The 17,705-nt window shown below is 37.0% G+C and overlaps 1 protein-coding gene across 1 annotated transcript in view; it reads right to left on the bottom strand.

Moving 5' to 3' along the window:
- Window positions 1-236: 236 nt before the first annotated feature.
- The window catches only part of PRTG (protogenin), a 117,192-nt gene continuing 99,723 nt past the window's right edge, over window positions 237-17,705 (bottom strand). Inside the window, exons 16-20 of the mRNA XM_063090047.1 lie at window positions 6,187-6,369; window positions 4,689-4,809; window positions 3,029-3,194; window positions 1,046-1,150; window positions 237-641 (exon numbers count right to left, since the gene is read on the bottom strand). Coding sequence (XP_062946117.1) covers window positions 237-641; window positions 1,046-1,150; window positions 3,029-3,194; window positions 4,689-4,809; window positions 6,187-6,369 — 980 coding nt within the window. The remainder of the gene's footprint in view (window positions 642-1,045; window positions 1,151-3,028; window positions 3,195-4,688; window positions 4,810-6,186; window positions 6,370-17,705) is intronic.

Below are 17,705 nucleotides of genomic sequence, written 5' to 3'. Positions count from 1 at the left end.
AAGTCTTCCCCTTGCTCCAGTGATATATTTTATAATCCAGTCAAACGTCCTGACTGTCCTTTCACATTGCTGACAATGAAACATTCAAATTACATGAGTTAAAAAAAAAAAAAAACAACACATTCAAAAAAGGCTGATCTACCCAATAAGACATCAAGATTTTCACAAAAGGCTTTGGCTCCCTGTTCATTGTCCTTCGAACAGATTTACAGGTGAAGATACCTGAGCAGGACTGTCTAGATTGGATAATCATTTTTCTCAAAGCATAGGATGGGAGATGGTGGCTGTGGACCTGAAGAGGAAGTCTGCCCAGCAACCAATGGCACTGCAGGGTCCTCACACTTCCTCATCATGGGATCCCCACCTGAATCACTGCCAGTGAAAGAATTATAGGTTGGGGGGGTGGTACTTATTACTGAGGACAGGTGTATCTCATCATTGGACTCATGGGAGAACCTTCCAGAATCCCCAGTCTCGTGGCTGCCTTCACTATTCGCTGAATGCTCAGTATCGGCTGCAACACCGAAGGGTCTCGGGAAGCTGGTTGTCTGACCTGGGGAGCTGGGGGAGTCTTCATCACTGATTAATACAGTAGTGCCTGGCTGGTAAAAGCAGATGGCTTGAGTAAATCTTCTTTGAGGCTAGGCAAAAATAGATAAGAAAGCAATGAGATTGTAAACTGTTCCAGTACATGTGCAAAAAGTCATCATCCTGAATGGACTATCTAGATCAGTGGTTCCCACATAGCGGTGGGAGCATATCAGTGAAGCATCAAAGCTCCAGTGATGCTGATGCAGGTGCCTGCCCCATCCCTCTCCCCACCGCTCCCACTCCCCACTGACAACCACAGCTCTGAGAATATTCCAATTGTCCTTTCAGTTATCACTCACCACAGCTCGTCATAGAGTCATGCCTGAAATTAATAAAATCATATCCAGAAAGAACACAAAAATTATAATAAAACATTAATTTACATTTTCCTGTTTTAAGTTATCATTTCACATACTAAGAATTGCCAAAGGTTTTTCTTATTTAGGTGGATTACCTGCTCAATTTTTATCTTCTTAGAGTCTTGGAAAAAACGCCATTTTTTCTTAGAGTTGTTTTTAACTATAGGACCATAGCTATTAATTATCAGGTCAGTTCCTCCCTGGGGAAATAAAAAGGAAAATGTAAATATCCTCGTATCATAGATTTCAGTTTATCACAAGTAGTACACAAAATGTTTAAATGTTAAAAGAAAAAAAATGATCACTGACATCCCTCTTTTCTTTGCTTACACAGGCAGCACAGAACACATTCAGGGTATGTGTGAGTGATTGAGATGATATAACAGGTTTATTCTTTACAGATCTGTCTATCTATCTATGTATCTATCTATCTAATCTATGCTGAAGTATTTGGGGTGAAATATAATGATCCCCAAACTTGTTTTTAAGTGGTACAGAAAACAAAAATTACAGTAGAGAGATGAGGAATTATGACAAGATATCAACAAATTATTTGTATAGTGATTACATTATTCTTTCAACCTTTCTGCATGCTTAAAAATATTTAAAAGCAGTTGGGGAGAAAAAAAGGTAATAGGCCCACATATTCTCAACAACATGGCAATAGGTGAAATACCAACTCTTGAGCTAACTCAAGGGAATTGGGAGAGACGTCCTCCAAACTACTGCTCTCCTTCCTTCACTCCACTCTCTGCCTCCTTTCATTTTAGATTCTTCCTTTTTTTTTTCCATATCTTCCTCCCAACTCTGCTTCTCCCCTAGCCTTTCTCATGTCTACTTCCAAACTAGTAATAACAGAACCACAGTATATTTTAGTACTTTTTATGCTTATTTAAAAATTTTAGGTTTTAATGTTTTAGGTTGACTTGAAATAAACTGAACAGCTTAATTCATATTAGAAAGTAAAAACTAAATTAGGTTGCAAACAAAAAAGACAATGAAAGTAGCAAAACTTCAATTCATCATTTTTTACCCATAATATAAATTGTACATAGGTACATAGGTGCTAGGTACAAGTAGATTGTATCTGTTAAGTAAAATTGTATAAAATTCAACACAAAAATTTCCTGACATTTGGTTATATTTTTGTTATTCTAAATTTTAGGGAAGAGTTGGGGAAAAATAATTTATAGCAGGGTTTGGAAATCTTTTTCTGCAAAGTGCCAGATAGTAAATATTTTAGGCTTTGCAAGCCACATACAGATTGTGTCACATTTTTTTTAAATGACTCTTTAAAAATGTAAAAAATATTCATAGCTCAGAGGGTGGCTAAACAAGAACAGACTGTGTGCTGGCCTGGGCTGGGCTGCAGTTTGCTGACACCTGATTTATAGCACATTGGTTATGGGAGCTATTGTAATAACGTACAATATCTAATGTTGCAATGTGACGAAAAATAACTTTAAGTTGGTATTCATAATGTTTACCGCTGTACTATTATTAAATACACTGGAAAGTGTATGAAGTAACATCCTCCAATGACATTTCTTTTCTATAACCATCCTCTTTGGGCTGTGAAGGGAAAGACTTGAGGTACCTACGAGTATGCAGATACTCCATATTTTTAAAAATGTCATTCATACCTGGGATGTTCTGATGATCAATTCAGTTCAACAATCAACCAAAGTAAGTGTAAAATGGATTAATAAAAATTGTTCTCCCAGTAAATATAGGGCAGTCCAAATTATACAAAATATAGACTAATGACTATGGTGACCTCATTTAAGACACTTTTGCTTCATATAATCCCCTTGAATTGGAATTACGCTACCTTCTCACTTTTTTCTATATCTCTTACATTATTTATTCTTTACCCTTCACCTATCCCCATCTTCTTCTCCCCAAATATTTTATGTAAGGGAGAATCTGGGTGAAAAATTGTGGTTTTTTTTACATTTCATTAAGAAAAGTATGGATATAATACATCAAAATGTAACTTTTTGGTAAGCAAATTTTACACATAAAAGGTAAATGGAGGGAAGAATTATGCAGCAAATTCGTTTCTTGGCTCAGAGTACCTTTGCATCTATGAAGGTGTTTGGCATTATCATTGGCATTAAGGATTCTTCATTTTCTACATCACCTTCCAGGTTCTTTCCTACTTCGTTTCCACTAACTAAGGAGGCACTGGTATGAGATAACTGTTGTGTTCCATTCTGTGCTGTCTTGGAAGCAGATGATTTCCTGAAAAATTAGGAAGAAGAAGAAATCTTCTAATCTCATAGGAGATACAGAAAAATGTAGCAAATTTGGCCAATAATCAACTTTGCAAACAATGAAGTTCTTTAATACCTGTTTGGCAAGTATTATTAGAAATTGAGTATTCAGAGGAATTGGTAAAGGGACATGAAACTCTCTATATACTACATTGTACATGATAAGTTAAAATTTTTTTAAAAAGGAAATAAAAAAGAAATTGAGTATTGGATTTTAACTCCCACTCACTGCTGCAAACTTTGACAACTTGAGGAAGCTTCTTTATTTCTTTTTTCCTCAATACCTGATTATATACAATTACTTTCTACAAATGCCTAATAAAAACCTTACTATTTACAAAGTGCTATTATTCGTTATTGTTGCTTATTTACAATCTGTGCAGAAATAATGGATTGTTTGGGCAGCTAGTCGGTATAGGGATCCAAACCTTTGACCTTGGTGTTACAACATCATGTTCTAAACCAACTGAGGTAACTGGCCAGCCCATACATTTTTAACTTATATCTTCTCCTTCAGGTCTGCAGATTGTTTCACTAACATAACAATTGGCTTGCCAATTAATGATGGTAAATTTATAGTAGCACTTCTACAAGATTTAGGCATCACTAAAACAATGTCCATAAAGATTTTATAAAAAATTCTGAAAGAGAGAAACATACAAGAAAACCAAAGCACTTCAATATACACAAAGATATTAGAACTCTTTCATTAATGTAATGCTTTTTTGAGTATGTTTCTATGCACAAGTACCAAACATATATATATATACTCTGAAAAATCTATGTTAATAAAAGGAGACTAATGATGGAGATTACCTAAAAACAATGTGTATATGACTGATTTTTTTAATTTAAAAAAAAAACCTTAAAAAAATAAATGAAAGCAAAAGCCAAAATATAAAAGGTTAGAAATAGAAGAGTTCACTGAATACAAGTTACTGCTGAAAATTTAGCCTAAGTCAAACATAGATAGATAATCCACTCCCTAGTTATTACATTTGCCTTCGTTCTTGTTTGGAGAATCCCAACCACACGTCCTGTTGTGTTCTCAATGACTCAGGCACTTCAGGTACTGCTACTTAAATATGAAATATTCTAGACAGTAAGGAATCCTCTCAGTAAGCAGATGCATCAGATTAAGTGTGCCATTTAACAAAAACAAAACACCCAAGGATATACTTTGTGTTTCTCAAAATACTGAGGAAATGAATGAGGAAACTAGGTCCTCATTTTAGAATATTTTATTGGCATAGTAACTTTATTCAAACACCAAGAAAATAATCTCCCTCCAAAATGAGCACATTTCTTAAGCTGTAAGAACTCAAGTAACAATACTATACATTTATCTTAAAGTGTAAAATCCCAGTTACACTAAAAGGCAGTTGATTTCCATTTGTTTCATGTGGTTCCTGTAATTTAAATGTTTTTAACTGACTCAACATCTCTAGCGATGGAAACACACCTGGCTTTACTTCGGTATATCAGGATGAGAACACAGATGAGGATACAGGTCAAGGCTATGCCAACACCTACAGCAATGCCAGTCATTGATTTCTGGTCCAGGTGGTAATAGCCTGAATAAACTAGAGGGGGAAACACATTTACTCAGAATCAATCAGAAACAGAAATGATTCCATTTATCACAGTTCTCAGATGGGTATTTGCTTTTCTGTATTTTTCCTTCATCTCACAGGAAAAGTTTTTACATTATATCTAAGCAGAAAAGATGCATTATTAAACTTTTATCACTGATTTCAGAGATTGGTTTATCTTGCAATACTAAAGATTCTAAATATGAGTTTTAGGTATATTATTATATCAAACATGAACATCAATTCATAAGTTACAATACTAAAAGGCACACAACACAGAGGTTCCTTGATGGATCAAAGAACAGCTTTCATATCATGTTGCCTTAAAAGAAGATCCATAAGTTGGAGATTAGTTTTCCATTAACATACATGAGAGCAACGCTTCTCAAATTTTGATGTTCATATGAGTCACTACGGGATATGTTAAAATGCAGGTTCCAATTCACATGGGGTGGGTCCCATGACTCTGCATGTCTAACAAGTTCTCAGGTGATACCCCTGCTGCTGGGTTCTAGCTACTCTGAGGACCAAGGGATCTCCGAAGCAAGCATGAGCCATGCTCTCCATTTCTCCCCATACGATAGCTGCTTCCTTCCTGTTCTTAAATATAACTGCTCCTGCTCTTGTCATTTTTTCTCTCTCCTTCTCTGAGACACATACACACACAGAGGCACTGAATGACTATTTTCTCTGGAGCTAAGAGCCCTTAATTCTATCCTGAGTTCAGCTGGCATTTCCTCATTTGAAGCTGCCCCTCCTCTCCACAGGCCCACTCCCCCAGACAGGAGGAACCGGAGGTGTCTAGTCCTGCACCACAGCGGGCACTGCTTCCTTCAGAACAGACGGACAGCCGCTCTGGGTGGAGTGAGGGTGGCTCTCTAAAGATATTTTTTCCAATTGCTTTTCTGGAGAGAGAAGAAAGATTTTTTTCCTCCAGAAAAGCTGTTTTTCTGTGGTGAAAACTCTTAACGAAAACCACACTCTTCTAAGCCTGAACACAAGCACCACTGCTGTTTATTTCCATGAAGCCTCCCAGGAAGCTCACTCCCCTCAGCGCATGCGCGGTGCGGCATGTCCACCTCGGTGGTTGCACAGCTGGAAAAAGAAGTAATTGGGACCACAGTGAACCGAAAACTGCAGTTAATTCTGAGGTAAATTTGCCTCCTTCTAGGAGTCCAGAGAAGAGCCATGCAGCCCAATAACACTGGAACTTCAACAGCAACAACTGAGCAACTGAGTGCAGGTTTAGGGATATGGCAATTGTAGAAGATGAAATAAAGTTTAAAGGAGCTGAAAAAAAATATATGTATATACACACACTTTGTATTTTTTTAAGAAAAGCCACAGCGACTGTGGCAGTATACAGACCTTTGGCATCAGCAGAATCTAAACGTTTGGGCCTCTGATTTGATTCAGAAGTTTCCTTTGGGAGTACTGCAAGCTCCACAGAATTTGAAAAGGGTCCTTCTCCCACCTCGTTGGATGCAGATATCTTGACAATGTACACATTTCCAGCTACCAGGTTTTCCAGCAAAGCCATAGTTATTGCCCCTATAAATACACCAATTATAAATTAACTAAACTTTTCTCCTTTATTTATTCTTTAAATCACACAAACATGGTCCTTTACTTCAAAAATATTTTTCTGATTACAAAAGTGACACATGTTCATTTTAGAACATTTGGAAAATAAAGATGTATATAAATAAAAGGACAATCTCCTACTGTTAACATTTTAGTGTATTCATATGTGCCCACACTAACGTGTGAAAACATATTTACTGCATGCATTTTTATATCTTAGAGTTTTAACTTAACATTTTACCACGCACACTTCCTCCATATAACCCTTCTCTGTAACTTTACTTTAGGAGTAGTTGCTAAAAGTAGCACATATTTTTGTTTAGGTACATATATGTTTAAAATATGTATATATTCATATATATAAATGAAATGTTTTAATAAATGCATAGATATGAATACAAATGGCATTAAAAACATTTTATTGTGGAACATTTCAAACATGACACACACAAAGAGAATGGTATAATGAACTCAGATTCAATGATTATAATTGGATTTTTAAAAATCCAACGTGAGAATTTTTTTTCTTATTATAAAAGTTTATGCAACAAAGGCACCCAGAGCGACCGGTCGCCTGCGCCTAGCAGAAACCTGGTAGATTTCCTGGGCGAGGCGGTGCCGAGCAGGGTCTTGAAGGCCCAGCTGATAGACGAGGGCTGCAGAAGACACGTCCCAGCCCAGCCCAGTGTGCACAGAGCGGGGAGACATCCGGCTAGGGAGGCAGAGACTTGACAGAAACCACACACCCTGTGGGGTCGCCACTGCACGATCCAACAGCCTGGGCCAGAGCGCACGGAACAGGGAGAAGTCCTGCACGGGAAGTGGAAGCTCAGCAGAGACCACACACCCTGTGGTACCACCCCGTGATCCAGCAGCCCAGCAGAGTCCAAGCTGACCAGAGAGGTGACTCCCTGGAGAGGCCCAAGACCCGAGGCAACCATACACATAAGGCACTAGAGGCCAACTGAGCAGTCACGGAGGTAGCCATACCAAATTGGCAACCACAGCAACATCTTCGTTAGTCAATAGTCTCAAACCGGTGGACTGTGAAACCCCCTGCCACAATGAATAAACATCAAAAAAAAGATACCAGAAATACAAAAAATCAAGAAAGTACACCACCAAAAGTTAATAAATCTCAGACTCTAGATCCTATAGAACAAGAAGCCCTTGAAATGACTGACAAGGAATTTCGAGTGATAATTCTAAGGAAACTGAATGAGATACAAGAAAACTCAGCTAGACATCATGATGAAACGAGGAAAAGTATACAGGACCTGAAAGAGGAAATGTAGAAGGAAATCAATGTCCTGGGAAAAAATGTAGCAGAACTTGAGAACTGAAGAAGTTATTCAGCGAAATAAAAAACACAACGGAGAGTTTAACCAGCAGGCTTGTCGAAGTTGAAGAGAGAACCTCTGAACTTGAAGATGGGTTGTTTGAAATAACACAAGCAGACAAAAAAAAAAAAAAAAGAAAAAAGAATCAAAGACATTGAAGAAAATCTGAGAGAGATATCAGACAACCTTAAGCACGCAAATATCCGAGTCATGGGTATCCCAGAAGGGGAGGAAAATGGAGATTGCATTGAAAACATATTCAGCAAAATAGTGGCAGAAAACTTCCCAGGTATAGGAAAAATCACAGATCTTCAGATTCAGGAAGCTCAACGATCTCCAAATGTATTCAACCCAAAAAGGCCCTCTCCAAGACATGTTATAGTCAAATTGACAAAACTCAGAGACAAAGAGAGAATCTTAAAAGAGAGAAACTTAAAAGCTGCGTCAAATCACCTATAAGGGAGCCCCAATCAGGCTAACATCAGACTTTTCATCACAAACCCTAAAAGCCAGAAAGGAATGGGATGATATATTCAAAATACTAAAAGACAAAGATTGCCAGCTAAGAATACTCTACCCTGCAAGGCTATCCTTCCAAAATGAAGGGCAAACAGTATATTTCTCAGACAAACGAAAACTGCGGGAGTTCACTACCACACGACCACCCTTACAAGAAATCCTCAAGGGAGTACAGTTATTTTTCAGGGTTTGGTTCCTGAAAAATAACTGCCACTGCGATAAAAACCCAAGAAAAATCTAAACCCACTAGTAAAACAAAAATGGCATTCATGAAGAGAAAACAAGCAAACAAAAACGCTACCTACAACCTAAGGAACCAACAATCACAGAAAACAAACAGTAAATCAGAAAGCAAGGAACAAAAGACACCTAAGACAACCAAAGAACCAATAAAATGCTAGGAATAAATCATCACCTTTCAATAACAACTCTTAATGTAAAAGGCTTAAATTCCCCAATCAAAAGACACAGACTGGCTGACTGGATCAAAAAGGAGGACCCAACTATATGCTGCCTACAAGAGACCCACCTCACCCATAAAGATTCACATAGACTAAGAGTGAAAGGATGGAAAAAGATTTACCATGCACACAGAAAAGAAAAACGAGCTGGAGTAGCTATTCTTATATCTGACAAAATAGACTTTAAACTAAAAACCATAAAAAGAGACAATGAGAGTCAATACTTAATGATAAAAGGACTGATCCATCAAGAAGACATAACAATCATAAATATGTACACACCCAATGTTGGAGCAGCCAGATTTATAAAACAAACTCTATTAGACCTAAAGAAGGAAATAGACACTAATACCATAATCGCAGGGGACCTGAACACCCCACTGTCAATATTAGACAGATCATCTAGGCAAAGAATCAATAGAGAAACACAAGATCTAAACAAGACTCTAGACCAATTGGAATTGGCAGATATCTACAGAACATTCCACCCAACAACCTCAGAATATTCATTCTTCTCATCAGCACATGGATCATTCTCTAGGACAGATCACATATTAGGTTACAAATCAAGTCTCAATAAATTCAAAAACATTGGAATTATCCCATGTATTTTCTCAGACCACAATGGATTAAAACCAGAAATTAATAACAAACGAAACTCTGGAAACTATACAAACACATGGAAATTAAACAGCATTCTACTTAATGACATATGGGTCCAAGAAGAAATCAAGCAGGAAACCAAAAAATTTATTGAAACTAATGAAAACAATGATACATCATACCAAAACCTGTGGGATACTGCAAAAGCAGTATTAAGGGGGAAATTTATTGCATTAAATGCTCACTTCAGAAAAATGGAAAGATGGCAAGTGAACAACCTAACACTTCACCTTAAAGAACTAGAAAAACAAGAACAATCCAAACCTAAAGTTAGCAGATGGAAAGAAATCATTAAGATCAGAGCAGAACTGAATGAAATGGAAACCCAAAAAACAATACAAAAGATCAATGAATCAAAAAGTTGGTTTTTTGAAAAGATAAATAAAATTGACAAACCATTAGCATGGCTAACAAAAAAAAGAAGAGAGAAGATTCAAATAACAAAAATTAGAAATGAAAAAGGCGATATTACAACTGATTAATCTGAAATACAAGGAATCATTCAAGACTACTATAAACAACTATACGCCAACAAATTTGAAAATCTGGAGGAAATGGATAAATTTCTGGACACACACAAGCTCCCAAAACTGAACCATGAAGACATAGAAAATTTGAACAGACCAATAATAAAGGAGATTGAAGCTGTTATCAGAAGGCACCCAACAAAGAAAAGCCCAGGGCCAGATGGATTCACAGCAGAATTTTACCAAACATTCAAAGAGGGATTGACACCGATTCTTTACAAACTATTCCAAAAGATTGAAACAGACGCAAATCTCCCAAACTCATTCTATGAAGCAAACATCATCCTGATACCAAAACCAGGTAAAGATATAACCAAAAAAGAAAACTACAGGCCGATATCCTTGATGAATATAGATGCAAAAATCCTCACTAAAATACTAGCAAACAGAATACAGCAACACATATGTAAAATTATTCACCACGATCAAGTGGGATTCATCCCAAGGATGAAAGGTTGGTTCAACATAAGCAAATCAATAAATGTGATACACCATATTAATAAAGTCAAACACAAGGACCATATGATCCTCTCTATAGGTGCTGAAAAAGCATTTGATAAAGTTCAGCACTCATTCATGACAAAGACCCTCTATAAGTTAGGTATAGAGGGAAAGTATCTCAACATAATTAAAGCCATATATGCCAAACCCACTGCCAATATCATCCTGAATGGGGAAAAGATGAAAGCTTTTCCTTTAAGAACAGGAACTAGACAAGGATGCCCACTCTCACCACTCCTATTCAACACAGTGTTGGAAGTACTAGCCAGAGCAATCAGAGAAGAGAAGGAAATAAAGGGCATCCAGATTGGAAAAGATGAAGTCAAACTGTCCCTGTTTGCAGATGACATGATCCTATATATCGAACAGCCTAAAACCTCTACAAAAAAACTCTTGGAATTGATAAATGATTTCAGCACAGTAGCAGGATACAAAATCAACACACAAAAATCAGTAGCATTTCTTTTCTCCAATAGTGAACATGCAGAACGAGAAATCAAGAAAGCCTGCCCATTTACAATAGCCCCCCCCCAAATAAAATACTTAGGAATTGAGTTAACCAAGGGTGTGAAAAATCTCTATAATGAGAACTACAAACCACTGCTGAGAGAAATTAGAGAGGATAGAAGATGGAAAGATATCCCATGCTCTTGGATTGGAAGAATCAACATAGTGAAAATGTCCATACTACCCAAAGTGATATACAAATTCAATGCAATCCCCATCAAAATTCCAAAGACATTTTTCTCAGAAATGGAAAGAACTATCCAGACATTTATATGGAATAATAAAAGACCACGCGTAGCCAAAGCAATGCTGAGCAAAACAAAAATAAAGCTGGAGGCATAACACTGACTGACTTTAAGCTATACTACAAAGCTATAATAACCAAAACAGTATGGTACTGGCATAAAAACAGACACACTGCTCAATGGAATAGAATAGAGAATCCAGAAATCAACCCACACACTTACTGCCATCTGATCTTTGACAAAGGCACCAAGCCTATTCACTGGGGATGGGACTGCCTCTTCAGCAAATGGTGCTGGGATAACTGGATATCCATATGCAGGAGAATGAAACTAGACCCATACCTCTCACCATATACTAAAATCAACTCAAAATGGATTAAGGATTTTTATTTATTTATTTATTTTTTATTTTATTTTGTCAATATACATTGTGGCTTATTGTTCCCCATCACCAAAACCTCCCTACCTCCCTCCCTCCCCTCTCCCCCCCAACAATGTCCTTTCTGTTTGCTTGTCATATCAACTTCAAGTAATTGTGGTTGTTATATCTTCTCCCCCCCCCCGTTTTGTGTGTGTGTGTGAATTTATATATTAATTTTTAGCTCCCACCAATAAGTGAGAAAATGTGGTATTTCTCTTTCTGTGCCTGACTTGTTTCACTTAATATAAGTCTCTCAAGGTCCATCCATGTTGTTGCAAATGGCAGTATTTCATTCGTTTTTATAGCTGAGTAGTATTCCATTGTGTAGATGTACCACATTTTCTGGATCCACTCATCCGATTATGGACATTTGGGCTGGTTCCAACTCTTGGCTTGGTGTCTGTTTTTATGTCAGTACCATACTGTTTTGGTCATTATAGCTTTGTAGTATAGCTTAAAGTCACGTAGTGTTATGCCTCCAGCTTTATTTGGATTAAGGATTTAAATATACACCCCAAAACAATAAAACTTCTTAAAGAAAACATAGGAGAAACACTTCAGGAAATAGGACTGGACACAGACTTCATGAATACGACCCCAAAAGCACGGACAACCAAAGGAAAAATAAACAAATGGGATTATATCAAACTAAAAAGCTTCTGCACAGCAAAAGAAACAATTAAAAGAGTTAAAAGACAACCAACAGAGTGGGAGAAAATATTTGCAAAATATACATCTGACAAAGGATTAATATCCAGAATACATAAGGAACTCAAACAACTTTACAAGAAGAAAACAAGCAACCCAATTAAAAAATGGGCAAAAGAGCTAAGTAGGCATTTCTCTAAGGAAGATATACAAATGGCCAACAGACATATGAAAAAATGCTCAACATCACTCAGCATCCGGGAAATGCAAATCAAAACCACACTGAGATACCATCTAACCCCAGTTAGGATGGCTAAAATCCAAAAGACTCTGAACGATAAATGCTGGCGAGGTTGCGGAGAAAAAGGAACTCTCATACATTGTTGGTGGGACTGCAAAATGGTGCAGCCTCTATGGAAAATGGTATGGAGTTTCCTCAAACAATTGCAGATAGATCTACCATATGACCCAGCTATCTCACTGCTGGGAATATACCCAGAGGAATGGATATCATCAAGTCGAAAGTATACCTGTTCCCCAGTGTTCATCGCAGCACTCTTTACAATAGCCAAGAGTTGGAACCAGCCCAAATGTCCATCATCAGATGAGTGGATATGGAAAATGTGGTATATCTACACAATGGAATACTATTCAGCTATAAAAACAAATGAAATACTGCCATTTGCAACAACATGGGTGGACTTTGAGAGAATTAAGTGAAACGAGTCAGGCACAGAAAGAGAAATACCACATTTTCTCACTTATTGGTGGGAGCTAAAAATTAATATATAAATTCACACACACACACAAAAAAAAAAACGGGGGGGGGGAAGAAGATATAACAACCACAATTACTTGAAGTTGATATGACAAGCAAACAGAAAGGACATTGTTGGGGGGGAGGGAGGAGAGGGAGGAGGGAGGGAGGTTTCGGTAAGGGGCAACAATAATCAACCACAATGTATATCGACAAAATAAAAGTTAAAAAATAAAAATAAAAAATAAATGAATAAAAAGAAAAATTTTTTTAAAAATAAAATAAAATAAAATAAATAAATGTTTATACCACTTATGATAATAGCTGTCATAGGTGATCTTGTTCTTCCTTCTTAAATCAGAAACAACAGAATTATTTTTGAAAGCATGAATATATTTTTCACCAGCCTAATTATTACTTCAGATTTTTCAAGGTAAACAGGAAAGAAAATGTAACGTTATGTAGGAATGTCAGAGTATTGAAGACCCTGGTCTCAGATTAACTGTCAAAATTACCACCAGCAATGTGCCTAAGATCTATTTCTCTGCAAAACTAATCATTTGAATTTATATATGATATTTGGTATGTAAAGCTGTTTTCTCTGTTGGCATCACTACTAAGAAGGATTCCTGTTTGGACACTGCTATTTCCTTGAGGTGTCTTTCTCCTCTTGGTCTGCCACTGCACTGAAGTATTTTTCTTACAAAAGGGACTACCACCCTAGGAATTAAACCCAATTTTAAGATGGCAGGTGTAATAGAAATTCAGCCAGAAAGTTGTTCAGCCACTGCATTTGTGGGTGGATATGCACAGGGAAACCTACCTTTCCTGAGGTGATTTCATCTTATCTTTTCTGACTCAGGGCAACCTTATAATAACTTCAAAGAGCTTACAAAAGTTTTGTAGTAGTCACCTCCCAGCCAAAGCTAGCTACTCTAGTGCACTTGCGAGGGTGTATTTCATTATGTAAGTGACATGTGGAGTGATCTGAGAGGTCATGCTACAGAGGCCACCTCTGCAGGTCACATGGTGTAAGGCAGCCAAACCTCCAACAGCAATGCCAGGAGCCCAAACACAACTTGTTTTCATGTTCTTTGGTTTCAACTTGGCCTGAAGAGAGTGTGAGCTACTTGAGTACACAACTGTTAAATAAACAAAGTGACCCCTACTTAGAATCAGGAAGAGTCTTTCCACTGTTACCATGTTCTTAGGCAGATGAATTAAAAAACAAAGATATATCGTGGTATGTTACAATTAGCTAGAAGGAAGAACATTTCAATTTCTTCACAAATAGAGATATAAAGAGTTTCCATTTTATCATCTAATACATTTAATTTTAAAAAGTGCTTGGCAAAAGCCAATCACGACCAGAAACCAAAAGTCTTTTCATTTAATTTAAATGTTATAAGTGGATCAGAGTACGTATGTGCACACACTCCCTCTTCCCACACAAAACGTGTCTTCATTAAAAAAAAAAAAAACTATTCAAACTATTTATAACGTCTAGTTCCCCTATGACCACATTCAAGGTACTTTCCAAGTACTAAAGTGATCTGACTGTCCTTACATTCTCTCAGCAGACAGCCTTGATCTCAATTAGTGTGAATATTTCAGTCTACTGCCTCTTATATGTGTCAGAATCTTTAGCAAGACTAGGAGTTTCAAAAGCAAGACAGTATAATAGGCTGTTTGGGATCAACGTTGATCAAATCTTGACATGCTACCAATGAAGTAATTTGTTACTTGGGGTATATTACTGAACTGTACTTTTCTCATGGGGGCAATAGTTCCAACCTCAGGTAATTATCATACGGGTTAAACAAGCTGTCACTGGCAAGTGTCTAACACAAGTATATACATACTCAATAAGAGTAAGTTTTCTTTCTCACCTCTGACACCTCTTCTTCCCCTTCTGGAGTATAGAAAAAAAATTTTGTTTTCATATTTGAACACATTATGGTGGCTAGCAGAATGCTTTGTACAAGATAATTCACAGTAAATGCCAGTTGAACTTACATTAAAATACAAGCTGTGAGTGCTCATTTAAGATATAAATGCGAAGGGTAAGATTTTGGGGTTGGAGAAGTGCCCCAGGGTAGTCTCAGACTTTTCTCTTCTCTGTCCATATACTTTAAGTGACTTTTTTCCCCCAGTTTCACAGTCTTAATATCACGTGCACACTGACAACTAAGTTATATCTGTAGGCCATACCTCTCCCATGAACTTAACCTTTTCACGGTTTAATCAACCTCTCTACTTGGACAGCTAAAACACATCTCAAACTTAACATGTTGAAAACCAAACCCTTGATTTCCCCTACTGATTTGGCTTCTCTTTTTACTTACAGCCCACATCAATCTACCAGCAAGTCTGGTTGGTTCTTCTTTCAAATTGTGTTCCTATGGCTTATTACCTTCAGCAACGCCACCGCTGTCCAAGCCCTTATCAACTCTTACATGGACACCTGCCTATTTAAATGGTCTCCTAGCTTCCACTCTTACCTCCTTATAATAAATTTTTTCAGGTGGCTGCCAGAACAATCTTTTTAAAATGTTAATCTGATCATGAGTCTCCAATATCTTCCATTTCTCTTAGAATAAAATCTATGGCTCACAAAGTCTGGTCTTCAAGATCTGCCCTTGGTTACCACCCTGTCTCACTTCTGACTGCCTGCTCCTCCCCCTCATTCTTGCTGTTCCCTTTAACATGCCAAGCGCACTTCTGCCTCAGGGGCTTTGCACTTCCCCCAGATATCCATATGGCTAAGCTCAGACGTAATTTCTTCCAAGAGAACTTACTTACCTACCTCTGTCTCACTTCTGACTGCCTGCTCCTCCCCCTCATTCTTGCTGTTCCCTTTAACATGCCAAGCGCACTTCTGCCTCAGGGGCTTTGCACTTCCCCCAGATATCCATATGGCTAAGCTCAGACGTAATTTCTTCCAAGAGAACTTACTTACCTACCTCCATCACTTTGTCTCTTTTCTCTATTGTGCCTTCCTTTATAGCATTTATGACATTCCCTGAAAATGTATATATTTGTTGGTTTATACCAGGGATATAAGCTCCAGGGACTTCATTCTGTTCACTGTGGTATTGCCAGTGCCTAGAACACAGCCTGTCACTTAGCAGCTATTCAATAAGAATCCATTTTAAAAATGAATATGTTCTTACTATTGGTAGTCCAATTCATTTGGCAACTGAATTCCTTTATTGCAGGATTTTTAATTTCCATTGTGAATCTCCAATAGGAGGAATAGCGTATGATGTTTCTCAAACTTCTTTAATCACAGAAAAAAAAATTTTGAAGAGCAATCTTTTTTTAAAATCGGTACGTAATAATTGTACGTATTTATGGGGTACAGAGCGATATTTTGATACCTGAAAACAATGTGTAATGATGAAATCAGGGTAATTAGCATATCCATCACCTCAAACATTTATCATTTGTGTTGGAACACTCAAAATTTTCTTTTCTAGCTATTTGAAAATATACATTACTGCTAATTATCATCACCTAACAGTAGTATAGAACACTAGGATTTGTTCTTCCTATCTAGCTGTAAGTTTTTATCTGTTAGCCAACTTCTCCTTATCCCTACCCTTATCCTCCATCCCCTTCCTAGCATCTAGTAAGCACAATTCTACGGTCTACTTCTGTTAAGATCAACTTTTTAAGCTCCCACATATGAGTGAGAACATGTGGTATTTATCTTTCTATGCCTGGCTTATTTTTCTTAGCATAATGTCTTGCAGGCTCATCCACGTTGCTGTGAATGGCAGGGTTTCCTTCTCTCTTATGGGGAGGGGCGTCTTTATGATTTCAGGAAACTCATAAAGAACGGAATTCAGGAACTGCTGAGGTAGAGCATAATTTCCTCTGGTACCTGTTAGATTTGAAAATAATTGAGTAGTTTCTGCTTATTTACCGTATAACAGGAAGGTAAAGGCTGTAATTTGCGTTCATCATTAAATTACACATAAGTTCAATTCATATCATATTTCTGCTCAACCATTCTGTCATGTACCATTTTAGCCACAAACATCATATGCATACCAGAAACAATTTTTAAATGATTCATGAAAAAAATCTTGTTCTATCTGGTATTAAATAAGTGAATTGAATGTATATGTAAGTATGTATAAAGCTAACACATGTAGATTAACAGGTAAATGGGAAAAAGAAATTGACATTCTCCCTCTTCTTTTTTCCTTCACCTTTTTCTACACCATTACCTTTCCAAAAGTTGCCATAAATAGACATAAAACATAATTTTACACTTTCTTTTTTCTTTGCATGCCATGTTGTAGTCCTTGGTTTTTGTTTAAATGTCAGTGAGTTAAACACTTTATATTTTTTTCCTCTCAAAAAAGTAAGCTCAGTTGCTTTTTACTTATATCGTTTATTTGTTCTTTAAGAATCACTGACATTAGCTATGAAAAAGGCTCTCTATATTTAACCAACGACAAAAGCCTTTCACTGGGAATGTTTCTTAAAATTGCTCCAAGCAGCATATAGCTTATTTTTTCCTGTGCACTATTATATGGTCAGAAAGGCTTATACAGATGTAAAAACCTGCGATTGCAATCCACTTCACTACTGAGCTGTCAATGAGGCAAAATGTTGTTTTCTGAGCTCTGTCTCAAACTGACAAATGATTATACTTCAAAGGAGCCAAAACAAAATATTGTTTCTTTTTAGACAGGTACATATA

Source organism: Cynocephalus volans, chromosome 3 (assembly GCF_027409185.1).
Source record: "Cynocephalus volans isolate mCynVol1 chromosome 3, mCynVol1.pri, whole genome shotgun sequence".
NCBI classification, from domain to species: domain Eukaryota; kingdom Metazoa; phylum Chordata; class Mammalia; order Dermoptera; family Cynocephalidae; genus Cynocephalus; species Cynocephalus volans.
The sequence above is the reverse complement of the archived record's forward strand: the minus strand, read 5'-3'. Positions and strand labels throughout refer to the sequence as shown.